This window comes from Rousettus aegyptiacus, unplaced genomic scaffold, assembly GCF_014176215.1.
Source record: "Rousettus aegyptiacus isolate mRouAeg1 unplaced genomic scaffold, mRouAeg1.p scaffold_m13_p_17, whole genome shotgun sequence".
Taxonomy (NCBI): Eukaryota; Metazoa; Chordata; class Mammalia; order Chiroptera; family Pteropodidae; genus Rousettus; species Rousettus aegyptiacus.
Genome location: NW_023416292.1, coordinates 19,542,965 through 19,569,884, shown reverse-complemented (window position 1 = coordinate 19,569,884; position 26,920 = coordinate 19,542,965). Strand labels below are relative to the sequence as shown.

The following is a 26,920-nucleotide window of genomic DNA, read 5'->3' as shown; positions in this document are numbered from 1 at the left end:
AAAGATCTAGTTTTGAAAAAGTCTAGTGTTAAAAAAGATCATGTGGTAATAATAATTATTGTCATTGATGCAAATGAAAGACCTCACCGAAGGCGATTCCGTCCTCTGAGTGCTGGGGGGGGCGTGGAGGGGGCACCATGGCCGGCTGGTGCAGAGCAGGCAGCTTCCCTTATCGGCACGGGGACGGGCTCAGCGCAGAGGCCGAAGGACACCCTCGCCCGCCTCCCGCCCAGTAAACGAGGCAGACGGAGAATCCCTGCGGTTCCCGCTCGGCTCTCCTTGCCTGTTGCCTTTTTTTGTTCCCGTCTAGAGCCTCTCATTGCTCTAGGCTACATGAAGTCTGGATTGCAACAGCTTTTTAAAGTGATCTTGTAACACTGGCTAATTTGTCTGCTCTTGGTTATGCCCAAGTAGACACATGACCTGTGGCTGTTTGGCTTGCCCGCCTATGGGAAAATACTTAACGAAGCTAATAAGCTGTATTAAAATAAAATAAATTCACATGGCACCCAGCGTCACAGGCACATGTAGTATGGTTATTATTTATTATCCTGAGACGCCCGTCCCACATGTCCAAATGCCAGCTGGGCACGGCCACTCAGAAGGCCTCCCGTCACTTCCTGTTTAACCCTTCTGAAACCAAAACCACTACCCTCTCCTCAAAGCCACCCCCACTGCTGGAGTTTTAGGGGGCCAATCGATCACACCTGTCCTTCCCCTTCTAGCTAAAGTTTGTTGTTGCTGTTTTTAGAAGCACAGGAAACAAACCGATAAGGCATAATGCAAATGGATCTAGATCTAGGGCCAGATGTCTTGCCAAGACTTCAGCCCCCAGCATCGCGGCCACAGCTGCGCCCCCACAGGGCAGCTCAGCGGCGTCTGGGAACGGGACAGAAAGGCGCGTGTCCCTCGGGCGCGAGCTGGCGCGGTTTCTGTCTTTGGAGCACAGGGGTGGAACCACACAGCTCTCCTCCTCCTTAGGGGAGGGGACAGGGCTAGGGGAACATGGCCACAAGATCATGTTCCCACTAACGAATCACTCCGAGCTTTTCTATTTCTATTGCGATTACCTTCTCAATTTAGGTGACGTCCAGTTATTTCAGCATTTGGAATAGTTCGACAATACATACTCTATACTGCAAGAATTTCTACCACTTACATTGTAACCTGCCTTCTCTATGATCTTTTTCATCATAAACAAGACCCCGCAGTTAAAAGGCGAACTCCTGCTTTGAGCTCGTCCACCACGGCCGTGAGTACCGCGGATGCGGACCTGGCGCCGTGGCCCCGGGCAGCTGGGGACAGTGAGGGGTGGCAGTGACCCAGCTGGCTCGGCAGCTGCACTTCCGGTCCACAGGTTTGGCACCGCCCTTGTATTTAAAAAAAAAAAAAATTTTTTTCTAAAAATTAAAAGTTTTCTCATTTTAAAAGTTTCTCTTCACTGTGTCAAGAAAAGGAACTGTTGCAAGATCGAATATCAAATCAAGCCAGGCAAAAGGAACTCATCCCTTTGGCAATGAGTTATCAGTACAGGAGAGGTCCAGCTTCGTGGGAGGTCAAGTGCAAAGGACGTAAAGGCAGAGGGAGAATAATAACGACAATTTTTGTAGTTTTGTCTATTTTACTTGTGTTATTTACCTGATGCTTGGCGTTTTGCTAAGCAATGCTCTTCACACATATAACCTTTTATTTTTGGAGTAAGACTCGGGTAGGTATTGTCATTGTCCCCATTTTATAAAGATGAGAAAACCAAAATTCAGAGAGGTTGCCTTACCCAGTGTCACGTAAGATAATAAATGGCACAGCCTGGATTTCAGCAGATGTTCGTGGTCTCTACCGTCTTCTATTACATTTGCCTCAGCTTTCATTAGTGAAAGTTTACTGTCGAGAAAGCGGGCGGTAATTCCACCAAACCTCTGTCTTGCGTCTGGACGATATTGCTTCCAAAGATCCGTGATCAGTTGTTGGCGTCTCATTTCCAGAAAATCCTTTTAAAATAGAGCAAATTCACAGGAGGGCAAGAAGAAACCTCTTACAAGAGAAACTTTTGAAAAAAAAAATTTGCACAAGGGTTGGTGTGGGGACTAAAAGACCTGGGGGACACATAATATCTGGTCTCAGATAGCCAAAGAGCTTTCGTAAGCAAGGAAATTAAACGTCACATTTTTAACATCCCAAGACATTCTTGTGATGTACGCAAGAAAGCCATACGTGGAATCGAAACGTGGGCCCGTCACGTGGTCATGTTCTCTTCCACGTAGCGCTGAAAACGCCCGTTACGTGTGGGATAAAACTCTTCATGCTCGTTTTCAATGTTGACTTTTATTTTTTCAAACTGTAAAACACATAGCTCAGCTTGATTTCATAGCGAAACCATTCGGAAGCTCCTATCTGCACGATTGCAGCTGAAATAGACTAAACAAAAAAAATGCAGTCAGTACAAATCGCTGTGGGTTATCTGCACAGCTCCAGCGTGCGGTGAGAGCCTGGAGGCTGCAGCCGCAGCGTTTCTGAGACTTCCAGTAAATCAGCCCCGCTCAGTGTTTCAGACCTGCGTCCAGCTCTTCTTGGATGTCTAGACACAGCCTGCGATGAAGCTTCGAAAATGGGTAAAGACAAAGCGTCCAAAGCCACCAGAAGCCTTTGACCCTCTTCTAATGTTTCACATAATTATTTTCCCTCTCAAGAATTTGGCTCTCCTTTAAGGGGGGGCGGGGGGATTAAGATTTTCCATGCGAAGAGCCCCTGAAAGAAAATACCCTGGAGAAAGGTCAGTGGGAATGGGCCAACGCTGAATTCTTCAGATCTGCCTGGAGAATGTGGAACGTCTGAGCCCTTTCTCCTTGGCACGCCTGCCAGCTGGCCAGTGCTCCCCGGGCATCGGTCCAGCTCTGCCTTCCCCACCTTTACGTCTTAAAGTGACTCGTACTGAGCAGTAAACACCTCAGATGGGGCCTGAGTGATAGCTAAAGCTACGGTCGGGAGGTAATTAGATAATTAAACACTGACGAATTTTGATTCCATCGAGATCATCTATGACACTTTCTGCTCTGTAGCGAAGACTCAAGCTTGCAGTTTTCTAATGATAAAACTTTCATAGGCGGAGAATATATTTCTTTTAAATATGTCCCACTTTTAATTAAAATTACTCATTCTGCTTTTCTGGTTTGTGTCCCTTCAAACTTTTTATCTTAGGTTTTTCTGTAGAAAGTTAAGGATCCAGTCAAAAATGATAAGAGGTGGTTTTAAAGATAAGCACAGCCCAAGTTCATTCCATGGTTCTTTTATTCATTCAACAAACAATTTCCTGTAGGGAGGCCATGTACCAACGACTGTGGTAGGCCAGAGGGTGCCGTTTATTACTCACATGTCACCTTGGGAAGGTCACTGAATCTCTGTACATTTTGCTGCGCTCAGCTGTAGAACAGCTCTATTACCAACCGTGCAGGGTTCCTATGAAGATGAAATGAGATGATTTCTCTTTTAACACAGCAAAAAAAAATTAGAAGTGTCTATTTTATTCTTATCCATCCATCGCTCTGTCCAAAAAATCATACACGACAGAGATGGAAAGTCTCAAAAGCCCTGGGAAGTAGCAATGTCATTTTACCTCTCACAAGACTCATGGAGTGAGCTGGATCGAAATTCTGTGAGTGGCTGTGCATACTTTACCCCGATTAAGAAAAATGGGCTAAACAGGAAAACAACAAAAAGAAACTTCTACACTTCTTTACTGAATCAACGTGAGAAAAGTGGATACGGTGTCCATCAGAAATCCAGATAGCCATCTCTACTTTGAGTCTGATTCAGAAAAATGAGTCCTAGTAAGAACTTGTAGATGGGGAAGTCCATGTGTAAAATGCCTGCCGATAAGTATTTATTCGAGTTAAACATATAGAGTTTCATCTAAATACTTGCTTAAATGTAACAAAATTGAATATAAAAGTAAAAAAAGAAAAGAAAAAGAACAAAAAGAGACTTTTATAGATGTGTGAAAACAATAGTTCAGAAATAATATTCCAGGTCAATATTTCTAGATAGATAAGCACTTGTCATGAGAAAAGTAGCAGCGAGTAAAAGCTTCTAAATTCTTCAATACATCAGGAATCGTAATTTTATTCCTGACGTATTGAAGAATTCCTGAATTGCATATATATATATATATATATATATATATATATACACACATATATATATATACACACACATATATATATGAAGGAATTTAAGAATTATTTGAAAAACTTAAAAATAATCATTTACCCGTAGACCTGAAAACCACTAAACAATATGGAAACAAAACAGATAGCTCATTCCTCATGTACCCAAAGGAAACAGTAAAGAGAATTTTTTTAAAAAGCATATGTCAAAATGACAGAACTAAAGTGTATAGCTATGGCAAGAAATAGACATGATTACAATTTCCCAGAATCTCCTGGGGATATAATGATGGGCTTAAAAAAGACACAATCAAGGCAGGGCTTCGTGGGCCGTCGGGTCATCGGGAGTGTGGTCTTGTCCCCAAAGCGGTAGCTATTAGTGTTTTATGCCAGGGGTGAAAACACTCGATTCACGTTTTAAGAACATGATGGGGATTCAGTGAGGAGGACAAATTTGAACGGGACACGTGGTGCTGGGAGACCATCGAGGGGGCTGTCGTAACGGTCCAAGAGAGAGATGATAACAAGATGGCGGTTGATAGTCAGTAAGTATGCGTTTAGGTGGTAGACTCGGAGAGGGGTAGGAGAGAGCGGAAGGTGTGTCAGATGCCCGCGAAAGTGTCTGGATTTCGCTGCCGCTGCGTGCAATGGGAACGCCAAGTCAGGAATCGCCAGTTTGGCCATTCGGTCAAGGCGCCTTTGAGACCCGCGGGTGGAGAAGTCGACAGGAGGTGTGAACCTGGGGCAGGTCTGGACCGGAGATAGACACCTGTGAGCGGACGCGCGTAGGTGTGAACTGAGCTCCTTAGGCACGGACGGGAGACCTCGGAAGAGAGTAAGAAGAGAAAAAGATCGTTAGTTGTGTACACTGCTGGTATCGGTCTGCACTGGGTCGCCTTTTCTGGGAAGGCGGCTGGGAATGTGTATTAGTGTCTCAAAAAAGTGATCCTAATTTTGATCCCGTAACTCTCTTTATAGGAATCTAGCCTCAGAAAATAATAGTAGCAAATGTGATGAAGGCTTATGGATAAAAATATTCATTTGAATGTTATTGATGATTGCGAAAGAAACTTACTTGTCTAATACTAGGAGATTAAGTAAATGACTCTACATTTATATTAGTAAATATTGCCATTAGAACTTGATGCTTATAAAGATGTGGCATAAGCTGATGACTGTGATAGAATAGCCAGCGGGAAAGGACACAGAATTGATAGAGAGAGAAACTCAGCTGTGAAAAACTCACCGCGCGAGAGTGCAGAGAGCTCAGGCCGTTGGTAAATAGTGAAAAATAGATGATCGTCACCGTTTTTATGCTCCTACCTACTTTGCATTTTTTTCCACATAGGCATGTATTACACCGTATGTGTTAATTTATGATCAGAAAATAAATATAAAATTATGGCGTCGTCCCTGCTCAATACTGGTTAACGTCGGATCTGCCTAATGTTCTTTCCTTTTCCCAATATTGATGAGCATTTCTGCTTTGAATGTAGCATAGGATTTTAGGTTTATAAGGTGATTGCCATGCATTTTACAAACCATTTAGACTTGTAAAATAGCTTCAGAAAATTGACCTAATTGCTAGGCAATAGCAAACCTGCTCCCCTGGGGACAGCCCCCTGTCAGTCGGCACCCAGGGTATGGCATCAGGACCATTTGTGTTTCCTTTACTTCTTATTGCTTAGCAGTACAAGTGACTGGATACTTCGATGTGAGGGTTTTTTTTTTTTATTTCTATACACATAAGAATTTGCTAATTACTTTAATTCTGATGAATTGCTTTTGTCTTTCTCCAGTGACTGTGAGAGAATTATGTATCTGGTCTGCCATTTGTATCATCATTGTCCGCAGTGATATAAAATCATTTTGAAATTGGTTCAAAACTAAAAGCACAATTTTTTTTTTTAACTCCAGGAATGTATACAAAGACTATCGCTTCCTCGAGCTGGCGTGCGACTCGCAGGAGGATGTGGACAGCTGGAAGGCATCTCTGCTGAGAGCTGGAGTTTATCCCGATAAATCTCTAGTGAGTTGGATATATCTCTTATTTCTAAATTATTAACCATTTCTAGGAAAACTGTATTCTACATGCTGCATGCTGGAGAAACCAGTTCTCTTTTGACTTATGGTTTTAACTGATACTTTGCTTATATGTCTTTTGCTCCATTGGATTTCTATTTTAAGAAACTTGTCAGTATATGTGAAAGAAAATGCCCTACTCTGCCATTAAGCACAATATATATAATCTCAGACCAAGAGAGAGTTTCTTTGTTTTAACTTAAAATTTTGTTTTCTCTTATATGCTATTCTACCATTTTCGTAGTTTATAATAAGCAGTTTATAACATTCTTCATACAGAAATTGCTTATATATATCGTTAATCATAACACTATTTCATAACCTTAAAAAATGTACTTATTTTGATAAAAATCCACCTTCCTTCATTACATCTCTAGTACCCGTATCTAAAACTGTATCTGTGTTCAAACTCTGGCTAATGTCATGGTGAGTGTGAAAGAACAAAAAAAATACTAGATCGCTATTCCCACTTATCTTTATTAATATACTTCAAGTGTCTTTGAGACACTTCTCTCATCCAGTTAATAAACAGACTTTTCATTTGTGTTCTTGGGAAATGTAACACTACGCAGACGGGCCTGGGTTTGAACTTCAGAGGTCTGACCCAGCGTCCGCGCACACACCGTTGCACAGACCGCGGGCTGAGGGGCCCCCGCTGGGCGCTCGCTGCTCCCCACAAGCCATCGCACTGTCCAGGTTACCCCAGGAGCCAAAGTCCCGAGACTGAGCCTTGGGGACTTAGGCCGGCAGGACCTCGTGGCGCTTCTTTGGCTCTAGATCAGTTTCTAGGGCTGGCCGTGCACAAGTCGGGTTGTTTCTAGGTCCCAAAATAGGACCTTTCTAGGTCCCAAAATAGGACTTTCTCAAGAGGAAGTCTGAGATGTGGGCACAACACGGGATAATCGATGGCTCTATGGGGACATGTCAGACTGACCATGTCCATGAGGTGACACTGGAATTGACCAGACTTCCAGGGTAAAGGACTGAGGACTTGTGCCAAGATGTTCTCCTCGTTGCCGTTATTTTAGCTCGCACGTAGACCTGGTGACCCCTCCCACCTTCCCTTCATCCGCCCCCCAACACACACACACCTTACACCCTCCAAACGGGGTGAAACCGGCCCCTGGCCCCATGATGCCCGGGCACAGAGGCATCTGCGTGTGGGTTCACGCTTGTCCAGTTTTTGTCAGTTTTGCACATACCTATGTGCACAGGTATCTATCACTCTAAAGACCACATGTGAGAAGTCATTGAAAGAATTCCTGCTTTTGTTAATTCAAGTCATTACTTATTACTCTTCCCTCTCCATCGGTGGTAGCATGTTGAATTTCACATACATTCTGTATTAAAAACGGGCATATACCTAATATTTTATTCATCCCACAAGAAGCCATGGAGCACGTGTGTTTTGCCAGGCACCTTCCTAGGCACCAGTGATACGGGCGTGACATCCTGCCACCAAGGAACAAGCATTTAGCAAGAGAGCTTGTAACCGTACAATTACTTAGTGTGGTTTAAAAGGGTGATGAGTTCTATAAAAACATAAAGTCAAAGGGACAGATGTTGAGAGTGAGGGCAGGCGAGCAAGGGCCGACGTTTGCGGGCTGCTGAAGGGAGGCAGGGGGTCAACGATACGACAGTCTGAGGAGGCGTGTTAGGGGCCGAGGACTGGCAAGTGCGAGGCCAGCTCCCTGGCCAGAAGGGCGGCGGGGAGGGGCGTCTGGAGCAGAAGGAGGGAGGACAGAGGTGGCTGCTAGTTTCCACGAGGACGCTTGGGGCTGGTCACGCGGGCCCTGGAGGAAGCGGCAGGCATTTGTCTGAGTTTTATTCTGAGTGAGACGGGAAGCCAGGAGAGCACCGTGAGCCCACTGGGTCAACGGAAGTTGTACCTTTTGAAAGATCGCGATTTGTGGGTGTTATGAGAAGCGGTAGAGAATGTGGGCTCAAGCACAGGCTTTAGTGTCAAACTACCTAGACTGACATTCCGGACACTCGCTCCAAGCTGTGACATCTCGAGCCGATTAGCTAGCCTTTCAGGTTTCAAGGTTCCCATTTCTAAAATGGAGGTCGCAAAAGTCCCCCAAAGCATGGTTGGCAGGACCAAATGAGACGATGCAGGAAAAGCACAGATCAGGGTGGGCACAAGTAAGCGCTCTATTCTCGGTTATAATGATGATGATAATGATGATAATAATTATCATTTTCATCACTGACTACTTTAACAAGGAGAAAAGACAGCTAAAGCACCGTGGATATTACTGCCCAAGGAGACCGTAAAATGTTTATGCTGTTTCTATCTTCCAAATATGCTTAGTTACATAAAATAATGTGTGTGTGTGCGTGTGGATCTTCCCTACATACAACTGTATTGTTTGTAAAAATGTTTCCTGAAGTCACGGTTTTGGCAAGTTAAATGTATTAGGCAAGTTCGCTATGCAAAGAATTGTGCAATACGTCTCTCGTGAGGCAAGAGCTGTCTTGGAAAAGCAGAATTACCTATCCCTCGGGGAATTCTTTCTATAAATCTGGATTTTCATGTATCCACAGTGCTACACAAGGAAGAGACACAATGAAGTTTTTGCCATTTTTTAACAAGATGCTCAATTTTCAGCGAATCTAGAGTTGTCCTACACAGTCTGTTTTGATTCTCCTCACATTATTTTTATTTGTTTAGAAACACACATTTGGTACAGTTGATTGGGAGACAGAGACAAAGGCGTTTTTTACCACATGCCAAAGACATGACAGGAAATCAAACTTGGCAGCGTGCCACGAACGTTGCTTTCCTCAGTTTTCATCATAAACAATATTTGCATTTCTTATGCACCGTGTAGTTCTGCAGGTTTTATTTCATGATTGCTTGGCTTCCAGATGTCTAAATGGCAGCTAAATGGCAGCTAACTACTGAAAGCGATTAAAGTAGAATGCGTGTCCAAACTTCGCATTCTGTGAACAGTTAGATTTGAGGGAAGGGATTCTTTAAGTCCAGTTATTTTTAATTTAGAAAGATTTGATGAAGAAGTCAGATTTACCTGATAACAGATGCCTGTCCCCGAGGTAAGTTTTAGGATTCTGGTGTGTCGTGTCGTTTTCGTATCAATAAACCATCGAGTCAAGAGCAAATCGGTCAATCTCTACCCTAAGAATGAAGCGTTTATGGGTCGCATGTGGACATGAGTCCAGTCACCTCGTCTCCACGCGCGCATCTTCTAGTTACCTCCTGTCTCTTCATCGTTCCGGGCCCGAAGCACGAGGGAGGCTTCGCATCCGAGCGGGGCAGCGTGTGGCCCTCGGAGGACGCGAGGAGTCACGGATCCGCTTTCCCCCTGCGAGCCCACCCGCGGCCTCTCGGGGCTGCCCGTGGAACATTCTTCCAGTCACCGGACCTTTTCCCAGCAAGCCACAGTATTTTAAAACTATATTTAAATCTGAATTTGGATTTAGCAGAATTTTGTTTCTGCTTCCTTCGGTGACTAAATCAAAATGGTAACCAGTATAAAATTCTATATCGTTAAATAAGCGTGTAAGATTTTACACAGTTTCAAAGTAAAAGATGTTTCTAATGGAATTAACTTTTAAAAATATATTAGAAAAAACGTGTGCGTATCAGTAGTTATAGGCTACGATCAATGCACTTTTATTAGATTATTTTATGACACCTACATAAACTTTTCCTGTAAGTTTAAATACAAATAAACATGCAGTTGATTAAATATCTAAAGAATGTGATATAACAGATGACTGATTTTTCAGGCACTGTTTTGTTGGCTTTCAACATGACTTAAATTATACATAAACATTAAGGAATTCTGAATTCTTCGGAAGGTTTCGTGTGCCGTGAGATGAGGTAGACTCTGGGTAACACCCACTCATGTTTCAAACTCAGCCCTTCCATTCGATAGTCCTGTGGCTCAGGCAACTTAACTCTCCAGTTGTTTATTCTTTTTTAAACTCAAACGACACCTTCCTTGAGTGATGTGATAAGATTAAATGAAGACCGTTGCTATCACATCTAGCTCCGTGCCTGCGACGGGGTAAATGCGTTTGAGGCCACGTAGCCTTTATTGTTGTTGTCATTGGAAATCATCATTGTGTCCGTAAAGCTGTAATCCCCAGTTTCGTAGTTGCCTTGGAAACTCCCCTTGGGATTTGGCATGAGAAGAAGAGGTCCCCCCGTTGCCGGCCGAGGAAGTTTAATCGCTTAGGCGGGGGCCTTGGGCTCATGCTGCCCAGTGGCCAGGCGGGCGTCAGTGGCTCCTTCAGCCAGTCAGGGAGAGGGTTCTCAAGCTTGCCCTCAGGTGCCATCCTGCTCGCTCTCGGAAAGAAGCAGCCAAAGATCCATGCGTGCCCTGGAAAGAAGTCTGGTGCAAGTTCGGTCTTGTGTATTTGTTAAGTCACAGACCTCAGGACGTTGTATGAGGTTTCTATTACCTATCTAAATAGATGGCTCCCCCCATAGTGGATGGTTTCTGAAGACTTAACAAGTAGAACGTAGAGCACCCTGGAACGTGACTATACCTCTGATTCAGGATTCCCTCAGTCGTAATTAATGTTTTGGGGGCTACCTCGGAGGTCGAAACCATCCCGTAATGAAGTCTTTTGGGGACTTCAGAAATTCCTTTTGGGTAACCTGTGAAACCGAACTCTCCTCCGTGGCAAATGGCAATTAGGGGAGAGGGTCTCCGTTGCCCCAGGGGGAGACGCGGGGTGGCCGCCGGCCTCCACGCGGTGTTGGCCACTCGCACGGGTGCCGGTCGTCTGGCAACGCAGGGCTGGCGACGCTCGCGCTTAGCGCTGCCGCACGTCGCCTTGTCCTCGGTCGTCCCGCAGTGCTCCCCGCAGAGCTCAGAGCAGCTCCCTGGCCAGGTCCCAAGAGTCTCAGCGATTCTCCAGTAGACCCGAAGCTCGACGGCCCCCGCAGAGGGCGGCGGAGGGAACGACGAGGCATCCGCCCTCCCCCGTCCCTCGCGGCTGTGCCTCTCTCGGAGCAGAGCATGGGGAACAATTGAAGGGGACAGGAAACGGCAAAGCCACGCCACGTCCTCCACTGCGCGTCCCTCCCGTCCAAGGAGTCAGGGCCCCCGCTCTGTGACGTCGCCGTTGCCACTACAAACACAACCGTCTGCCATCGAGCAAGAGGGCCAGTCACTCCCTGACGTGCAGAAGTGCCCGGGTGGACTCCTGAAACTTATTTGCTACATCAAAAGCCGCTCTGCTGTGGAATGCAATAAATTCCATCTGGCTGAGGTATTTTCAGCGATATTGCACTTCTTCGGAGAACCGGGATCCTAGCATTCTCTAAAATAGTATTTTACTCCTGATAAAATTCCCTGTGGGCATCTTTCTTGCTTTATTGAACAGTTGGCACATTTTTTACAAACGACTCTTTTTCCCCCCCGCCATTCATTCCCGTATCGTTATTTATGTCCCTTAAGCCGGTGACGTTAACGGTCACGCTGTGGCCCCGCGCGAAGGCCAAGGAGCTCCTCTACGCTGTTTCATCAGCGTCTTTACATCTCCGATTTATTCAATCTGATGGCCATGATGGTCCCCGAATTAGACATTTCCTCCCAGTCACCAATCGGCCTTGTTTTCCAGAAAACACACTCCTCTGTGATCCTGGCCTTACTGCTTTGCAGACAATGTCTGTCTGAGCTGTTTCCCTCTCCCCAGCCTCTCTTCGCCCCGAGTGCCAGATCCGCGGCCCAGCCTGCCACTCCGCCCTGTGCTCAGCATCCTCCACAGACACACACGCTGTCCTCTCTCCAGCTCCGAGTCCTCCCGGCCCCCTCGTGAGAGAGCCCAGACCTGTTCCCGGCCCACACCCCATCACGCCTCCCCCGCGGGGCCTGACCTGGCGAGGACTCGGGCGGCCCCGGGAGTAATGAATCACCGTTTTATTTTTTCAAGCCATATGTGAGTTAAATTGTTCGGTATAAATCATGCTCTCGCAGCGCCAGCCCGGAGCAGGACAGCCGTTTGCCCGCCTCCCATTGCTGGCTGCTCGCTGCGTCTCTATCCAGAGCGTCCCACTTAGAAATGACTACATTTGCTGTGACTAACCTTTCCAGAACCATTTTCTTCAGCGTGGCCCAGGGTTTATTTTGGCCACATCCCCACTATACAGTTTTCGCCTCTCATGCCAGCCCAAGACAAAACTCATAATTTACAAAATGAAGGAACGGGGTGGACGGAGGGCGGATTGCCGTTCGCTGGTCTCCCCAGAACCACCCGCTCCTTTCCTGTGCTCTCTCGCCCCTTCCCCCGGCCCCCACCCACCGTCCCTGAAACCAAGGATGCAGTGTTTGTTTAAAAATGCATTGGCTGATGAAATTTTCCACTGCCTGGCGTGTAGAGGAACGGGCAAGCCGACATACTGCCCACTTCGCTGTCCACGCTCACAGCTCACATACCGCCAGGTCAAGCCCTGGCTTTTTGGGGCCAGGCCCCCGCCCTTCGCGTCCCGACGGAAAAGGGAGGGGGGCCTCTCTGTCACCGTTTTCTGCTGTTGTAAACGTGCGATTTCATTTCATCTCAGTAGATTCTGTGACTTGTCCATGAGCTCAGGGCGCCGTATGTGTGTGATTGGGATGTCAGTGAAGAGTTACATTATTTATTTTGATTTTGCTCTATCTAGCATGAAAAATACCTCATAATTTTAAAATGAACTTACGGTTAACATATTTCTCTCTCTCTCTCTCTCTCTTTTTTTTTCCTTGCGGCTACATGCACAGGGGAACAACAAAGTAAGTTCTTTGTTTTACCGCGGCTCCTATTTTTCTCTGGCCCCTGCTCCCCTCCTGTGTGTGTGTGTGTGTGCACACCGGGGTGACTTGTCGCCTGTGGCAGTGCACAAATGTCACAGCGTGTGCAAATGTCGGGGGAAACACGCCTTCAGGCTACCTAACGGCTCTTCAGTTTCGACTTTTTGGAAGGGAAATATTATTTCTTCGGAGTTGGTTATGGGGCAGTTCGGAGAAGTCGAGATTGATGGTAAGGGAAGAGATGGACGCTGAGAGCAAAGATTGTGAAGATTTAATAACGAGGACTCTTTGGCAGAAAGGCTACAGCAGTCTGATGAAACTCAGCACAGCTGAAGGGTTTGACCAAAAGTCAAAGCTCTCATGTTAATGTGCAGTTATAAAAACCCCAAACCGGAGCCTTAAATCGCAGGATGGCTGGCTTTGTCGGTGAAATTGAGTTAGATCAGCATTCCGCCTTTGAAGGTGCCTTAAAATGGATGGAGGAGGGTGGGGTCAACATTTGACTTGGCTTCTGCGCCCTTGATGTATTCCAGCTGGACGCGAGCAGGAGGGTGTGGGGAGCGGAGGGGAGACGGAAATGTGTATGATAGATTTCTGAAACCAGGCAACGTACACAAATGGTGGAAATTATGTTCCCATCGTCGTAATAGATAAAGGAGCGATTTAGTAGTCCATGGGGTGGCTAGCCTGCTTTAATTTGAATTCCAGTTTTCGAAAAGATTAGACCTACTTCTCACTTGTGTTTCTTATATAATAAGAACAGAACTGGGGGAGACGGTCTTAAGTTTAGCGGGGCGATTGTTTTTTATTTTCTCTATGGAGTATTAATAGCGCTTCATCCTACCAGGTGGCCCACTTAACATGGGCCTCATCGAATACAATAAGAATGGAAAGGAATCTGTTACATAAGGGTCTGCCTGCATATTTAAACCAGCTGGAACTCATCAGAATTGCTATTCATAAGCCATACGTATAGAATGTAAAACAAATGTGGGAAATCTTGCAGTTTAATTGGGCGGAATGTGCTATTATGGAATAAGTTGACGTAGATGGCTGGTTTTGAAAATGTGTCACTTTATAAATTTATATTTTGATATAACTGCTTATGACCGAAGTAATAATATTTAATAAGGTTAAAAATAAGACAAGTATGAGACAGGCATTTGTAAAGGAGCAAAGGGGTGAACTCAGCCCACTAAGAGGTCACTTTTTTAAAACAGCAGGTAACTTATGAAATTAATTCAAGGTTTCTTACACGGAGTAAAAGATAATATTTCTACGACTACCACATGGAAAACGACATGTGGATAAGATATGAGAACGGGTGTTTTAGGTCTCATGCCATATCACGTATTTCAGGTTTTGGATACTAGGGAGGTCTGGGCCCGGTCACTCACGTCGCGCTGGGTCTACACCGCCGTGCGCTTCGTCCCGCGTTTGTTCGTCAAGGACCCCGAGCTAAGGGGGAGTCACAAGCCCGTGCATGCGGCAGGTCAGGGAACAGGCTGCTGACGTTTTGAGGAGGTGCTAACCCTTCGGCCACCCGAGACGCATTCATGACTTTCCTCTTTCACTGGTGATTCACTGATGACTTAGAGGCATGTGTGAAATTCCCAGAGGAAAACGCTGCTCCGCAGCGGGAGTCGTCCCTTTGTTGTGTCTTGCTCGATCGAGTTCTTCTGAGTGAGAAAATGTTCAATTCAATAGTTTACTGATTTTTAAATTAATTATAATACAATGGGCAATAAAACTTGACATTGCTAAACTGCCGCTTCGTGGAGGGTGCCCGCAGGAGACACAGAAGGCCCGCGGGGGCCTCCAGCCCCCCCACCCCCACCCAGACCACCACCTGCGTCGTGAGCGGGTCCCCCGTGGGATCGGTAGAGTGTCAGCTGGCATGCCAAAGACGCGCGCGCTTAAGATGTTGACTTAATTAAAGTGTGGCTATTTTGGAGGTGCTGGTGTTTACAGCCCTTAATTTTTAGTTGTTTGTTATGAATAAGTGATCGTCTTTAAAACACATATCATGCTAATACTTTTAAAATAGAATTGTTATGCAGACATGCACTCTGGCTCGAGCGAGCCTCCTTGCATCACAAACATCATCAGCACGTCTGAGTGCTGTTTTCCTTTAGCCTAGAATTTCAGTAGGGATGGAAAACACCGGAAAACAAGCTGTGCGGTCTCCAGAGTCATAGATCTGGAGACTTCGAAAGGAGAGTGCGAGAGTCTTTTTTCCCTCTCATGCTGGAATGCTTGTTCTGAGCTGCCCACAAGGCAGCATGCCTGACTTGTTGCCTGCCACGTACCTGAGCCAGCTGCCATAGGCGACTCACTTTAGACTCACGATGGCTCGTCAGCTACTTGGCGAATGGCATTTTATTTTCTATAACAGTAACGAGACGTAAGAGAGTGAAGCCTGCTTGATTAGTTTCTTTAGATGGGGAGGATGGATATGTTAATCTTCCCACATACATTGAGCGTCGTGTGCATGTGTGCATGTCCACACACACACACACACATACACACACACAGACATGTCTTCTGAGGGGTACTGTTTGTTTTCTCAGGGGCAGTTGAGTTGATCTCGTCTCTCTGCCCTGAGACTTCGAGTCTGGGAGCCCGTCCTCCACGCTCCAGCAGACAGACTCCACAGCAGACCCGCGTCGGGGGCTGCAGTGTGAGTGTGCGGCGGGGCAAAGCACCAGGCTTCACGTTCCTCTTGCAACAGCGATGTGGATTTTGCTATTTCTCCTCCAAAAGCAAACTTTTCTTTTGTGAAGGGGTCACAGTTGCTCGGGAGAAGTTTTGCTCACAGGCCCATTACTTAATTTCCCCCTTTGAAAACGTCTTTCTGTTTGCACAGCGATGCCTGAGTTGCTTAGGGGCGAGTCTGTCTCCTCCTTGGAGGCGTTCCCCTGGACCGGGGATTCCATGCCAGCATTTTCATGAGGAAGACCAGAATATAGGCCTTCCCCAGTCAGATTTGGGGCAGTGGACAAATGTCTACTGTAACAGGGAGTTGTTTTTTGTTTTTGTTTTTTAATTGTTTGAGCACAAATGAAAAGCAGAATGTCATTTTCAGAACTGCGGCCTTCAGGCAAAAAACATGACCTCCATGTTTTGTCATTTCTTTCTTTAATGCGATGCCCTCTCTTGGTAGACGTTTTTAAGAATTCAATAGACTTCTACTTTTCTTTATTAAAAAGTTTGAGTTGTAAATATCTTTGATGTTAAGTTAGGCAAATTAGAGGTAGAGGAAATTTTTAAAGACAAGGAATAAAATGCTGTAACAAAGCTCTCAAGTTTCTTAATGATGTTAGTACAGAAACACAAATGAAAAGTAAAAGGAATCCTAAGTTCGGAAACGAATGCATCAAAAAATTCTAAGTTATGGGTTAAAGCTATATTTAATCTTTTTCTTTACAAAGTTTTTATTACCTATGAAAGAGACATTTACTGTCACCTTACTTGACTTTGATCCTTTCAAGCTAGTTGACTGCCTTGATTGGAGAGAAGGAGTATTTGAAAAGAAGAAATAGAACCCAAACGTGCTAAAACATAATTTAAAAATAACTGAGTCTTTATTACATTATAGTTAGGTTAAATGCAATAGATATATACATATTGGAGGGCTTTGACATGTGAGGGAAAATAAAGAGGGAAGGAAAATCAGATTTAAACACCTGTTTTTACAACAGTTAAAAAGTACTTTGTCTAGCGATTTCCCAACACATTCGGCAAGACAAGTGGACATGGTCAGCCTCCGTTAGTGGGAAAAGCAGTTATTGCCTGGAGTGCTGATTCCGGTGATCCACCGGGTTCCAGCAGTCGTTTGCAAAGATGGAGTGTGCCAAATCAAACGTCACCAAAATATATTACACCGAAGAGCACAGATGTTAAATCCATGTTAATTCGTCTTGCCTCTGATGCCAGACTCTCAACTCCTAAATCCCTGTCCGTGCTCATATGTGGGAGGATATAGACGGACACGGAAAACCCATCGTCAGACCTGGAAGGCCTCGCTGACGATGTGTGTCATGGTCTCGGCAGATGAAAGAGGCAGACAGTACGGTGTCATCGGGTACGCTTCCTCTCTAGCATTGTAGCAGTGTAGGTCCAGGCAGCTCAATTAGGGTTATTTATCTTCTTTGAAGAATGGATATGCTTTCCCCGATTTTCTTAGAGAAGTTTGGTAAATGTATTTCCTTGGGATTGAAGGCAAGTCCATCTGGTTCACTTAATTTACATATGACCCATTAAAGTTAAGAAGAAGGGATAAAAACTCACTGGCATCGAAGTGTTATTTTAGTTCTATGTGCACATAAAAACGAACTGTCTGTCTCAGTCATGGCAACGCCAATAAACCTTTGGTTCTTTTTCGGCAACCCAGTCTTAAAAGAGCATTGCCGGTGCCCAGGTTCTGGATCCCCGGCTGTGATTAGTCGGAGGAAAAGGCAGTTTCGGTTGGAAGCAGAAAACTCCAAGAAGTGAGTCGTAATCTATATATTATGTTCCCAAAGTTATTAGTCTTGGCAGATCGACACTCTCAAAAGGCAAGAATCGCTCTGTGGCTCAGGAGGCTGGCAGTGGGTGACAGAAGAGGGACTTGTTTCTATTTTATTTCCTCTACCGTGTCCAAAAAGGAGTGACTTCATTCTAGGTAATGAGAAGTAATGATACTAATTATGTCTTACATCACGGCTTTCTGGACATATTTTCTCTCCCAGTATTTTAGACCTCTTTTTGTATGCAAAGGAGACTGAGAATGAACAGTCGTGTGTGTGCGTGCATGTGCATGTGCGTGCGCGCGCACACACACGTTCCTACATGTGTTTGAGCATACACGAAGGTGTAGGAAATAGATTGGAAGAAAAGTTAGAGGTCGTTTTTAACTTCTTTAGACATCCATGTATGAACCTAGTTATTTCTGTACTCGTGTATTATTTTTATAAACTTAAGAAATCCACTAAGGTAAGAAAAAAAATTTTAAGAAAAATTTTTGTACAAAAAAATGTGTGTTGGGTGGGGGAGTGGAGGAGGGAGTAGTAACTTTTTAAGTAGACTGAACAAGTGACTATGAGACACTTTGTAGGAAGCTAGGAGGCCAGGTGAATTATGCCTGATTGCAGTTGAAATGATAATTACTGCATTAGAAGCCATAGACTTGTCTATTAAAAAATTAAGCCGTCTGAATGGACGGCACCCTTAGACAAGTCTTCCAGAAAAGAACTCAAAATAAGTCACTTATTTTGGACTCTTAAGTATTTAAGAAACTACAAAGAGAACTAGCATATTTTAACTTACAACAATTCTTTTTCTAAAGGATTTTCATTTTGTTTGCCTCAACTGTATGCATATTATTTTAGTCCAGAGTTTGGAATGCATTTCTTTTACTTATTGGGATAAGCAGAATGTAGTAGGGAAGAAAAGGTTCTAAAAAAGAAAAAGTAGCATTTAAATAAGGATTCAGAAAATATATTTCGTTGCCTGCCAACAACTCGGCCCTAAAATAGAAAAGGCTAGTGTTATTTAGGGATATCTAATTGGATAACAAACGGGATATTAAAGACTCATTACATAATGACAACACACATTCTTCCACATAAATTATTATTGACCAAGTCTTAATTGAAGAAAAATTTTGATTGGGACATTTTTATTTTTCTCTTTGAAGTAACTAGCCACTAGTCTCATAAATTTTCTCATTTTATGTCACATGGCTTCAAAGAGAATAACTATTAACACTTCAAGGAATTAGGCCAAAAAGAAAAAAAGGACAATTGGTTGCAAAGAGCAAAATGGAACTTTAAAAAAGGATCAGCTTATTGAAATTCTTCTATCACTATACAATTATTCCTTCCAGTAAGAAACTGAACGAAAAAAAAAAAGAAAGAACTGTTTCCACTTAGATCATTGGTTCTCAACTCCCTGCAGACATTTGGCACTGCCTAGAGATATTTCTGATTGCCAGTGGTTCTGCTGGAACCCAGGGGGTGGAAGCCAGTATCCTATTATTTACAGCATAGCCTCCACATTAAAGAATTATCTGGTCACACGTGTCAATGTCAAGGTTGATAAACCCTGACCTAGCTTGAAATAAGTACGCAAACGTATGAAGGTTTCAACCGATGACCTTCGGCAGCTGAGCCCCATTCACTTGGGATCGGCTGAGGAACTAGAATCTGCTCAGACTGCAAGCTCTGTCTCATGCTGTCCACGCTCTCCATTATGCTTTAGCAGTATCTGCTGCTCACGAAAAATACTCCCTGCCCGTCGATTTGATGGTTTGCCTCGGAAAGTATGACAGCAACTGAAAAGATTTTCAAACTTGGGCTTGTGTACTTGGATGAGGGGTACAAGGTCAGGGACTGTGGGTGTTACAAAGGACTTTTTTGTAGCCATATGTCTTTCATTAAATAAGAAAAACCCAATTTTTATAAATTTGGGTAATTTTTAGTGCTTCCACTGAAAGCCTATTTCAAAATTGGAATGCTATGAAAACAAAAAAGAGTCAATATATTTCTATATTTAAGCATTAGAACAAGAAATAAAAATAGACTTAGTAAGGTACAGTTGAAAATCTGAGTCTTTATCAAGAAAAACTTTTCTAATGTTCCAACCTAAACATCTCATTCTTCCCATTCCACGTGGCCCAACCGTTCATCTCACAGATGGTCTAAAAGAAAATTTTCTTGACTAAAGTATGGAATGTATCGTCTGCCAATCAGGGTTTTTTTTAAAAAAAGTCACTTTAAGATGACTGCCAAGACATGCAAACCCAAAGATAAAACCACCCACGTCAACTCACCCAGCCCATTTAGAGGTAGAGGGTTTGTTTTTTGTTTTTGTTTTTTTTTTATAACACATCAAACCATAAACTTCAATACTTATTTATTTCAAATGTGAAAAAATTGCTGAAGTCACTGTAAAAGCCAGGTCTTGTGAAGGCTATTAACAGTTTAACATTTCCAACTCCTGCGACTTGCTGAGAGGATTGTAATGAAGATGAATTACGAAAGTACAAGAGTGTGAAATGTGTAGTATAGGTTTGCAGGATACTGACGCCACATCGGAGTGCGGAATATCTCAATCGCAGCTCGGATGACAAAATGGCGCATGATCGTGGTCCCATAATGGGTCTTTGAACAAAGACGGGAGAGGCCAACGGCTTCCCAGACAGGAGGGTTTCACTTGGGTGCTGGGGGGCAGGCGTGGATTTTGCAGAACGGCATTTCGTGTCTGTCTGTCGACTTATTATTTGTTGATTGTCCGCCTCCTTAACTGTCCTTTGGGCTCCGCGAAGACCAGATCTCCCCTACGGTTCGGTAGCTTATCCCCTCCCCGGGACCTGGGACAGGATAGGCAGTGAGTCCGCGGTTCTGGAACGAGTCAGTGAACGAATGCGAACGAAGGAAGGAACGAGTCGGACCCTGTGAACTGAGGTACAGCGTTTCGAGGGCAAAGGAGGGAAGTCGGAAAAGCAGGGACAGAGAGGGGAAGGGTCGTCGGGGTCACCAAGGGTCCGGCCACCAGCCCAGTCGCCCAGATTGACCCACCTGAAGTCACTGCGACCAGTTCCCCAGTGGACCCCGAAACTGTTCGCCAGACTGTCCACCCGCCTCGCCCCTCAGGGCCGGGCACAGGGAAATGCCGGCGGAAGGGACCGCCCAGGCTTTCTCCCAGCATGTGTTGCTTGCACACGATGGAAACTTGCTCCCAGCTCTTCCCACATGTGCGATGCCACGGGGGAAAGAACTCGGCGTATCTTAATTTTTTTCAAAATAGGTCATGGCATTACCGTAGAAGGGCAGTCCCTTGACACCTCGCCCTTCCTCTGCACGCCCAGGGCAGGGGTGGCCGCTCTCTTTGGCAGTGCCATCCCTCCGGCGAGTGTTTAGGGTTGGGCTTTATTGGCTACTTCCACGCTCTTGGATTTTCATTCTTTTCTGCGGGCCTTTTCTCCTCTATGTGTATATAAATATTACACTCACACATGCGCATGCGCGCACACACACACTTTTCCCTTTTTTCTAGCTGGCCTCCCATTAGAAAACTGTTTATTTCTCTTCTCTCTTCGCCATTAAGTAAATATCTTTAAATTAGCTCTTTTAATCCTCACAACAATTCTGCAAGATGGCGGTTCTCACAGTAAGGACGTTTGGCAATGTCCAGAGACAGTTTTGACTGTCACAGCTGGGCTGAGGGAGCTACCGGCATCTAGTGGGCAGAGGCCAAGGATGCTGCTAAACATCCTATAAGGCCCGGGACAGCCCCCCACAACAAAGAATCACCTGTATAAACTGCCAACGGTACTGCTGTTGGGTACCCCTGCCGTAAATGTTATTTTCCGCATTTCGAGATGAAGAGCACGAGGCTCAGCAAGGTAAGCTAGCTACCCAAAGATCACACGTGTAACACGTGAACGAGCCAGGATTTGATTTCAACCCCGCTTTGAATCTAAAGTTGCTGTACTTTCTAATATATGTCCTCAATCTCAATCTAATTTTTATTGTTACATGTAAATTTAGAGCGATCATCTTTGTGTCTAATTCCTCAGACACATTTCTGCTTATTTTCTTAGGCTAGATGTGCAGAAGTGGAATTGGCATCAAAGAGGATGAATAATTACACGGTGATTCTTATCACCACACTGCTTTCCTGAAAGCTAGAGCAAGTCGCCTTTCTAACGTCTCACCTCATCATAACCCGCAATGAGTATTACAGTTTTACCTTCTTATTTAGTCCTCGCCAACTTGGTCGTTTCTCTTTCCCTTAAAAAATAAATCCCTGCTGTTCAGGTAGTCTCCTCTTCCCGGAAACCTACCGACCCTTCTGGTTAAAGGGACAAAGAAGCCCAGAGGTTCGATGCCCCAGTCTGAGCTCAGCTCCAGGCTCCGCCACATGCTAGCTGGGTGACGTGGCGCACGTGACCCCGTGCCACAAGCAGCTTCGCGTTCTGCCTCACCAAGGCCAAATGCGCCGACGATGCTCGCGATGCCTGTAGCACCATGCCCGGAACGAAGCAGGTTCTCCAGAAGGCGTCGGCCGCCCTCAGTGCCCTCAGTCTGTGTACTCGCGTGGTCTTTTAAGTTTCGTGTAAGTGCCGCAGTCCTGGACCCAGAGGTGGTCCTGACGCCCTGTCCCCTGCTCGTGCATTCTCCACACACCTGAGCCTACTGCGTACCAAGGTCTTTATTTGCTCTGTGTTAGCACCTCGAAAGACATCACCCTCGGGCCGAGCCGTAGCTTGGCTTTTAAATTCAGAATGTGCTCGCAGCCTGGCACCTTTGCCCCAGGGCATTCTCCTGTGCCTAACGACTCCACCATTTCCATCTAGGTTTCAGATCATCCTCCTCAGTAGTTCTGTGCTTACATATATTTTCTTACATAAAAATTCCATATAGCAACAATTTCCAAAGTACGCTTAGCTTATTTAAAGAAAAAGGAGATTGGATGATCGAAAATGTTTGGGATATACTGTATTCTTTATCTTCCTTCTGGCGAGACACAAAGTACGTTAGCATTTTTTTTTTTTTTAATCGAGGGTACTGGGATAAAGAGACATATAGGTATGTTTGACACCACATTCTTGAGCTTACTTTATCAAATAACGCCTCCCAACCCCGATTTGCAAACAATGCCTGTTAGGCTGGAAGGAGGATCTAGAGAGAGTTAATACATTTCTTCATGGCACAGGCTCAGAGCAGGCTCAGAGCAGCCACAGGCCGCCAGGGGTGCCCCAAAAGCTCAAGCCAGCCCGCTCTTCCATGTATATTTGTTTGTTCAGGGAAGTCATCACCATATCTCTTTGTACTTTTGTGCTAAGGAACTCTGAGACCTTCCAGGGAGTTTTCCAGATGAGCCTAAGTGTATAACCGGTATTTCCTTTGCTTTGGTTATAAATCTGGAGAGAAAGTGGGTCTGGACTTGACACATATAAAAAGTAGAAAGTTTGTTTGTACAGGCTTATAGTTTCAGTTTTCTTTCTCTTTCTGTCTTTATACCTTTTTGCTTTTTAGAGCTATTCTTCTAAATAATAGTAACTTGAGAGGCACATTCACATTTTCCCTCTTTGGTGATTTAATTCCATACTTCGTACCCTGCCAAGTTGGACCCTTGCGCTCACTGACACTTGTTTTTCTAAATCGAAAAATGTCGTTCGATCGTTTTAAAGGAGAATCGATGATAACCTCTGCTCGCGAAATATTTTGGAGTGTGAACTGGTCGCTTGTCGATGTGTAGGTCGCGATTCCACTCCTGGAGTAATTTCGGAGTCTACCTTTTCCTCATTTCCTTCCCGACTGCTCTTGGTATTGAAAGTTTACATTTGCTGTCCCTGAGGGACAGGGTGATGCTGTTCTTGAAAATTTTTACCCAAACCGTGTCATTGATTTCCATCCGTTTCCCGCCGGTCTGTTTCCGAAGCAGGTGCATGGGCTTCCATTGCCTTACGAACCTCAGCTCTGCCGATCGCTCTTGCCCTTGCCATGTTATTGGCACCAGGCAGTCGTCTGCTGAGAAGTCAGTGCCGTCCTGGCCTGGCACATTATCTGCTCCATCCAAACGCCCCTGTTTGAAACAGGTCTTGCCACCCTATGCTGAGGGGTCAAAGCCCCCATGGGTGCGACAGACACTTGCTGCTCAGCCGTGTTTGAGGGCAGCGGCCTCCCGAGCCGCCCATCCCACACCAACTTCAGGAGCAGGTGCACCTGCCTGGCTTTCCTGGCCATCACCCCATCTCTGACAGGTGACGGCGGCCCGGGAGCCAGCCTTCCTTCATGCTTCGCTCCTGCTTGTCCTGTGTTGGAGTTTGAGGTCATTTTTCGTTCCTCTCATTTCACCTCAGTTCAGTTCAACACGCCTTTGTTGAGCTCTTGCTTGATGCCAAGAATACCAGAATTACTACGTCATCCATTTCCGTCTCAAGAAGCTCGCTGTCTAATAGAAATGTATTTTAAAAAAAGGTAATAAAGATGTGCTCAGGCCCCAGTGCCTCGTAGAAATGCCCAGCAGTGTGTGGGGACGTGGGGAGGGCATCCTCATGGCCGTCACCTGACTCGTTGAGGTCAGGCCCGGTGGGGCTTATGCCGAAGCAGCAGGCGGGGGACCAGCGCCCCGAGGATAATGTACCTCGTCCTGTGCCCTGGAGAAGCTGTGGAAGGTCAGAGTGGCGTTTCAGACTGTTTAGTCTAGCAGCAGCGTGAAGGACAAATGTAACGGGAGCCCCGAGACCCGCCGGGAGAGTCTCAGAGCAGTCGGGGAGGTGAGCGCCAGAAACAAGGAGTTTTAAGGAAGAGGCGATGTAAATGAGAAACGGGTTCGATTCAGTTTGGGAACTTGGCATGTCATCGGAATCAGACGTAGGCTGACTCGTTACGGGCCGACAGCCTGTCCTCCCCGAAGGCAGCACCATTCCGTCCCCAGTGCTGGCTCCTGTCTCCCAGACCTGTGTCCGGCCCAGCTCCCCCTGGGCTCTGCTGCAGCCGTGGCCGTCAGGGTTTATTCTGAACACTTAGGGCTTCTCCTGATGACGGCCACTGGCCAGCGTCCAGCGAGCTTTACCACCGGCGTGACTCAAAGTGAGGAATAATTTGGAATAAAGAGTATTAATCACTTTTCATTGATTTTTTGTCTCTCACTAAATCAATGCACTGAAATATTTCAGTATTTAAATAGAGAAGAAGCAGGCAGGTTGTAGAAGTTACGATCTATCACAGTCTTTTTTGCCTTATTCACTTCCTCTCAGTAATCTATAACACTGTTCTGTTTTATTTTTTTCTTTTCCTGATATGAGCCCATTCCTTTGTTCTTTTCCTTTTACATTTCTTCTTCTTTTTTTTTTCCTTACTTTTTTTGGGGGGGATCCCAAACGAGTGCTTTAAAATGATAAATTCTTTAAGAAACGTGCAAAAAAAAAAAAAAAAAAACTCCACAGCAATAAACTTGGTTTAATGTGGTCAGTTTTATCACAGTTCAGGCCTGCCCAAGGCAAGCGAGCTCAGCCGGTAATTTGGAAGCCTTTGAAGCCACATGCACATGTATACATTAACCTCCAAAACTAACCATAATTTTAATTAACATAAAATAATCTAAAGACATGCTGATTAGACGCCGTGTGGCTTTGACGAAGCATTCTGGGTACAGGGGGTAGGGGAACAGAGAACAGAGAACTCCGACCATTCCCATCCCCAGCAAACAGGGCTTTCTTTAATCATTTAGAAGCACATTTTATTTTGCTCGGCCTTTTTTTTTTTTTTGCATGATGTTCTTAGAGACCAAAAACAACAAAATTCCAAAAGCTTTCGCTAATTAAAAAAAGAGAGGAACTGAAACTGTTATAGATTATGTCAGTCAAATCCCACATTGGGGGCGGGGGGGAAAGTAGAATTCCAGATCTCTTTTAAAGTATATGATTTACACCATATTCCAGTAAGTCGATGCAGGCCGAGCAGTTTTCATTCATTCTTCTTGTGTGTCGTGTGGGGCACACTTAGAGAGCCTGGTTCTCCTAGGGACAAAGCAGGAAGAATTAACCCAAGCCAGGGTTGCTTTTTCTGCTGTGTGGTTTTGAGTTTCAGCAGAGCGGAGTGCAGTGTGAATCATGGAAGCCACCGACTGCAAAACCCTCAACCCTGTAACGAAAAGCAGATTTTTTTCCACTTTTCTTCCAAGTTTTTATTTCACATGTAAGTCTGAGATACAAAATATTCTGCAAAACTGTGAGGCAGCCACAGCAATTCCTGCCGTTTGGGGGTTTCCCAGAGAGAATCGTGTTCAGAATGTTCCTTTTGTTGCCAAAAGGTTTATTATGTGGACCAAACGGCCCAACAAAACAGACAACACATCTCCATTTTATTATACATGTTATTTACTGGGGTTTCCCTGAAGAAGGCTTAAGAATTCCTTCCCCATGACTCACTGACCAAGTGATTGTTTTTTTTAAATATAAACTTTCCTTCAGCTGGTCAGTTTGGAACACAGTTTTCTCATCTTCTGCTCGCTGCGGGCTGCTTCGCCTTCCTCTGTAAACGATCACGTCCACAGCCAACTCGAGTGGCTTCCACGGAGCCAGTTTCTCTCTGTTTAGCACTCGGGTTTAAGAACTCGACAGCCTGGTCAGGCAAGATCCAGTCCTCCGAATGTGCCCTGCGCGAATTACGTTCTCATTGCTTTGGCACTGTGCCTCTCCTTGATTTAGTTTCGGCAGCAACGAGTGGGCCGGAGAATTGCTCCCTTTCTCACCAAGAATTGTTGGTGGTCCCCGTGCCCAGGTCACCTTTCCGGAGCAGGCCGGAAGGTGTTGCCTCTTGTCCCCTCTCCTCACCGAATGAGAAGCCGTCACGACTGTCCTTGCTGGAAAGCCGAACTTTCTAATTAAATGTCGACACCGTAACAAAGGTGTCAACGTGCACATTAATCAAAGCTGACTTTTCCCCCTCGCAAGCAGCCCTGTAATTGCAGTCATCCATTCTAAAGGAGCAGTGTTATTTTAGGGAGCGTTTCTGAACCCCTTCCCGCCCACTCTCCCGATGGCTGTCAGCGGCCGCCGTTGCCAGCTGAGGTCGAGCGTCCCTGCTAATTACCTCCTTCCCCAGCTTTTGATTTTGAGCCCAACTGATGGCGCCAGAGGCTGAACCACAGTCAGATCTTACAGGCCCCTGATTTGCCAGATGGAATCTGCGCCGTTTGTTTCCTTTCTCACAGTGTTTTTATGATGGACTCGGCTCATGCTGGAAATAGACCAGAAGTTACTTTAAAATATCAATGGCCGACGGTTTAAATTTCGAGAGAAATAGCCATCGGAATTCTAATTCGGTTGCCCACGTGTGTGTGTCGGGGCAGGGGGAGGTCTGTGTGCGTATGTTCATACAAGGATATGTGTAGACATATCGCGAAATGTGTTTTTTTGAA

At 45.3% G+C, this 26,920-nt stretch overlaps 1 protein-coding gene across 9 annotated transcripts in view; it reads left to right on the top strand.

Moving 5' to 3' along the window:
• The window catches only part of DNM3 (dynamin 3), a 354,287-nt gene that overhangs the window by 269,794 nt on the left and 57,573 nt on the right, over positions 1–26,920 (top strand). For 6 of the 9 annotated variants that reach the window (XM_036234646.1, XM_036234642.1, XM_036234648.1 and 3 more), the window contains 2 exons: positions 6,078–6,189; positions 12,977–12,988. In XM_036234646.1, the coding sequence (XP_036090539.1) occupies positions 6,078–6,189; positions 12,977–12,988 (124 nt within the window). The remainder of the gene's footprint in view (positions 1–6,077; positions 6,190–12,976; positions 12,989–26,920) is intronic. The other 3 variants (XM_036234643.1, XM_036234647.1, XM_036234649.1) reach the window with 1 other exon arrangement.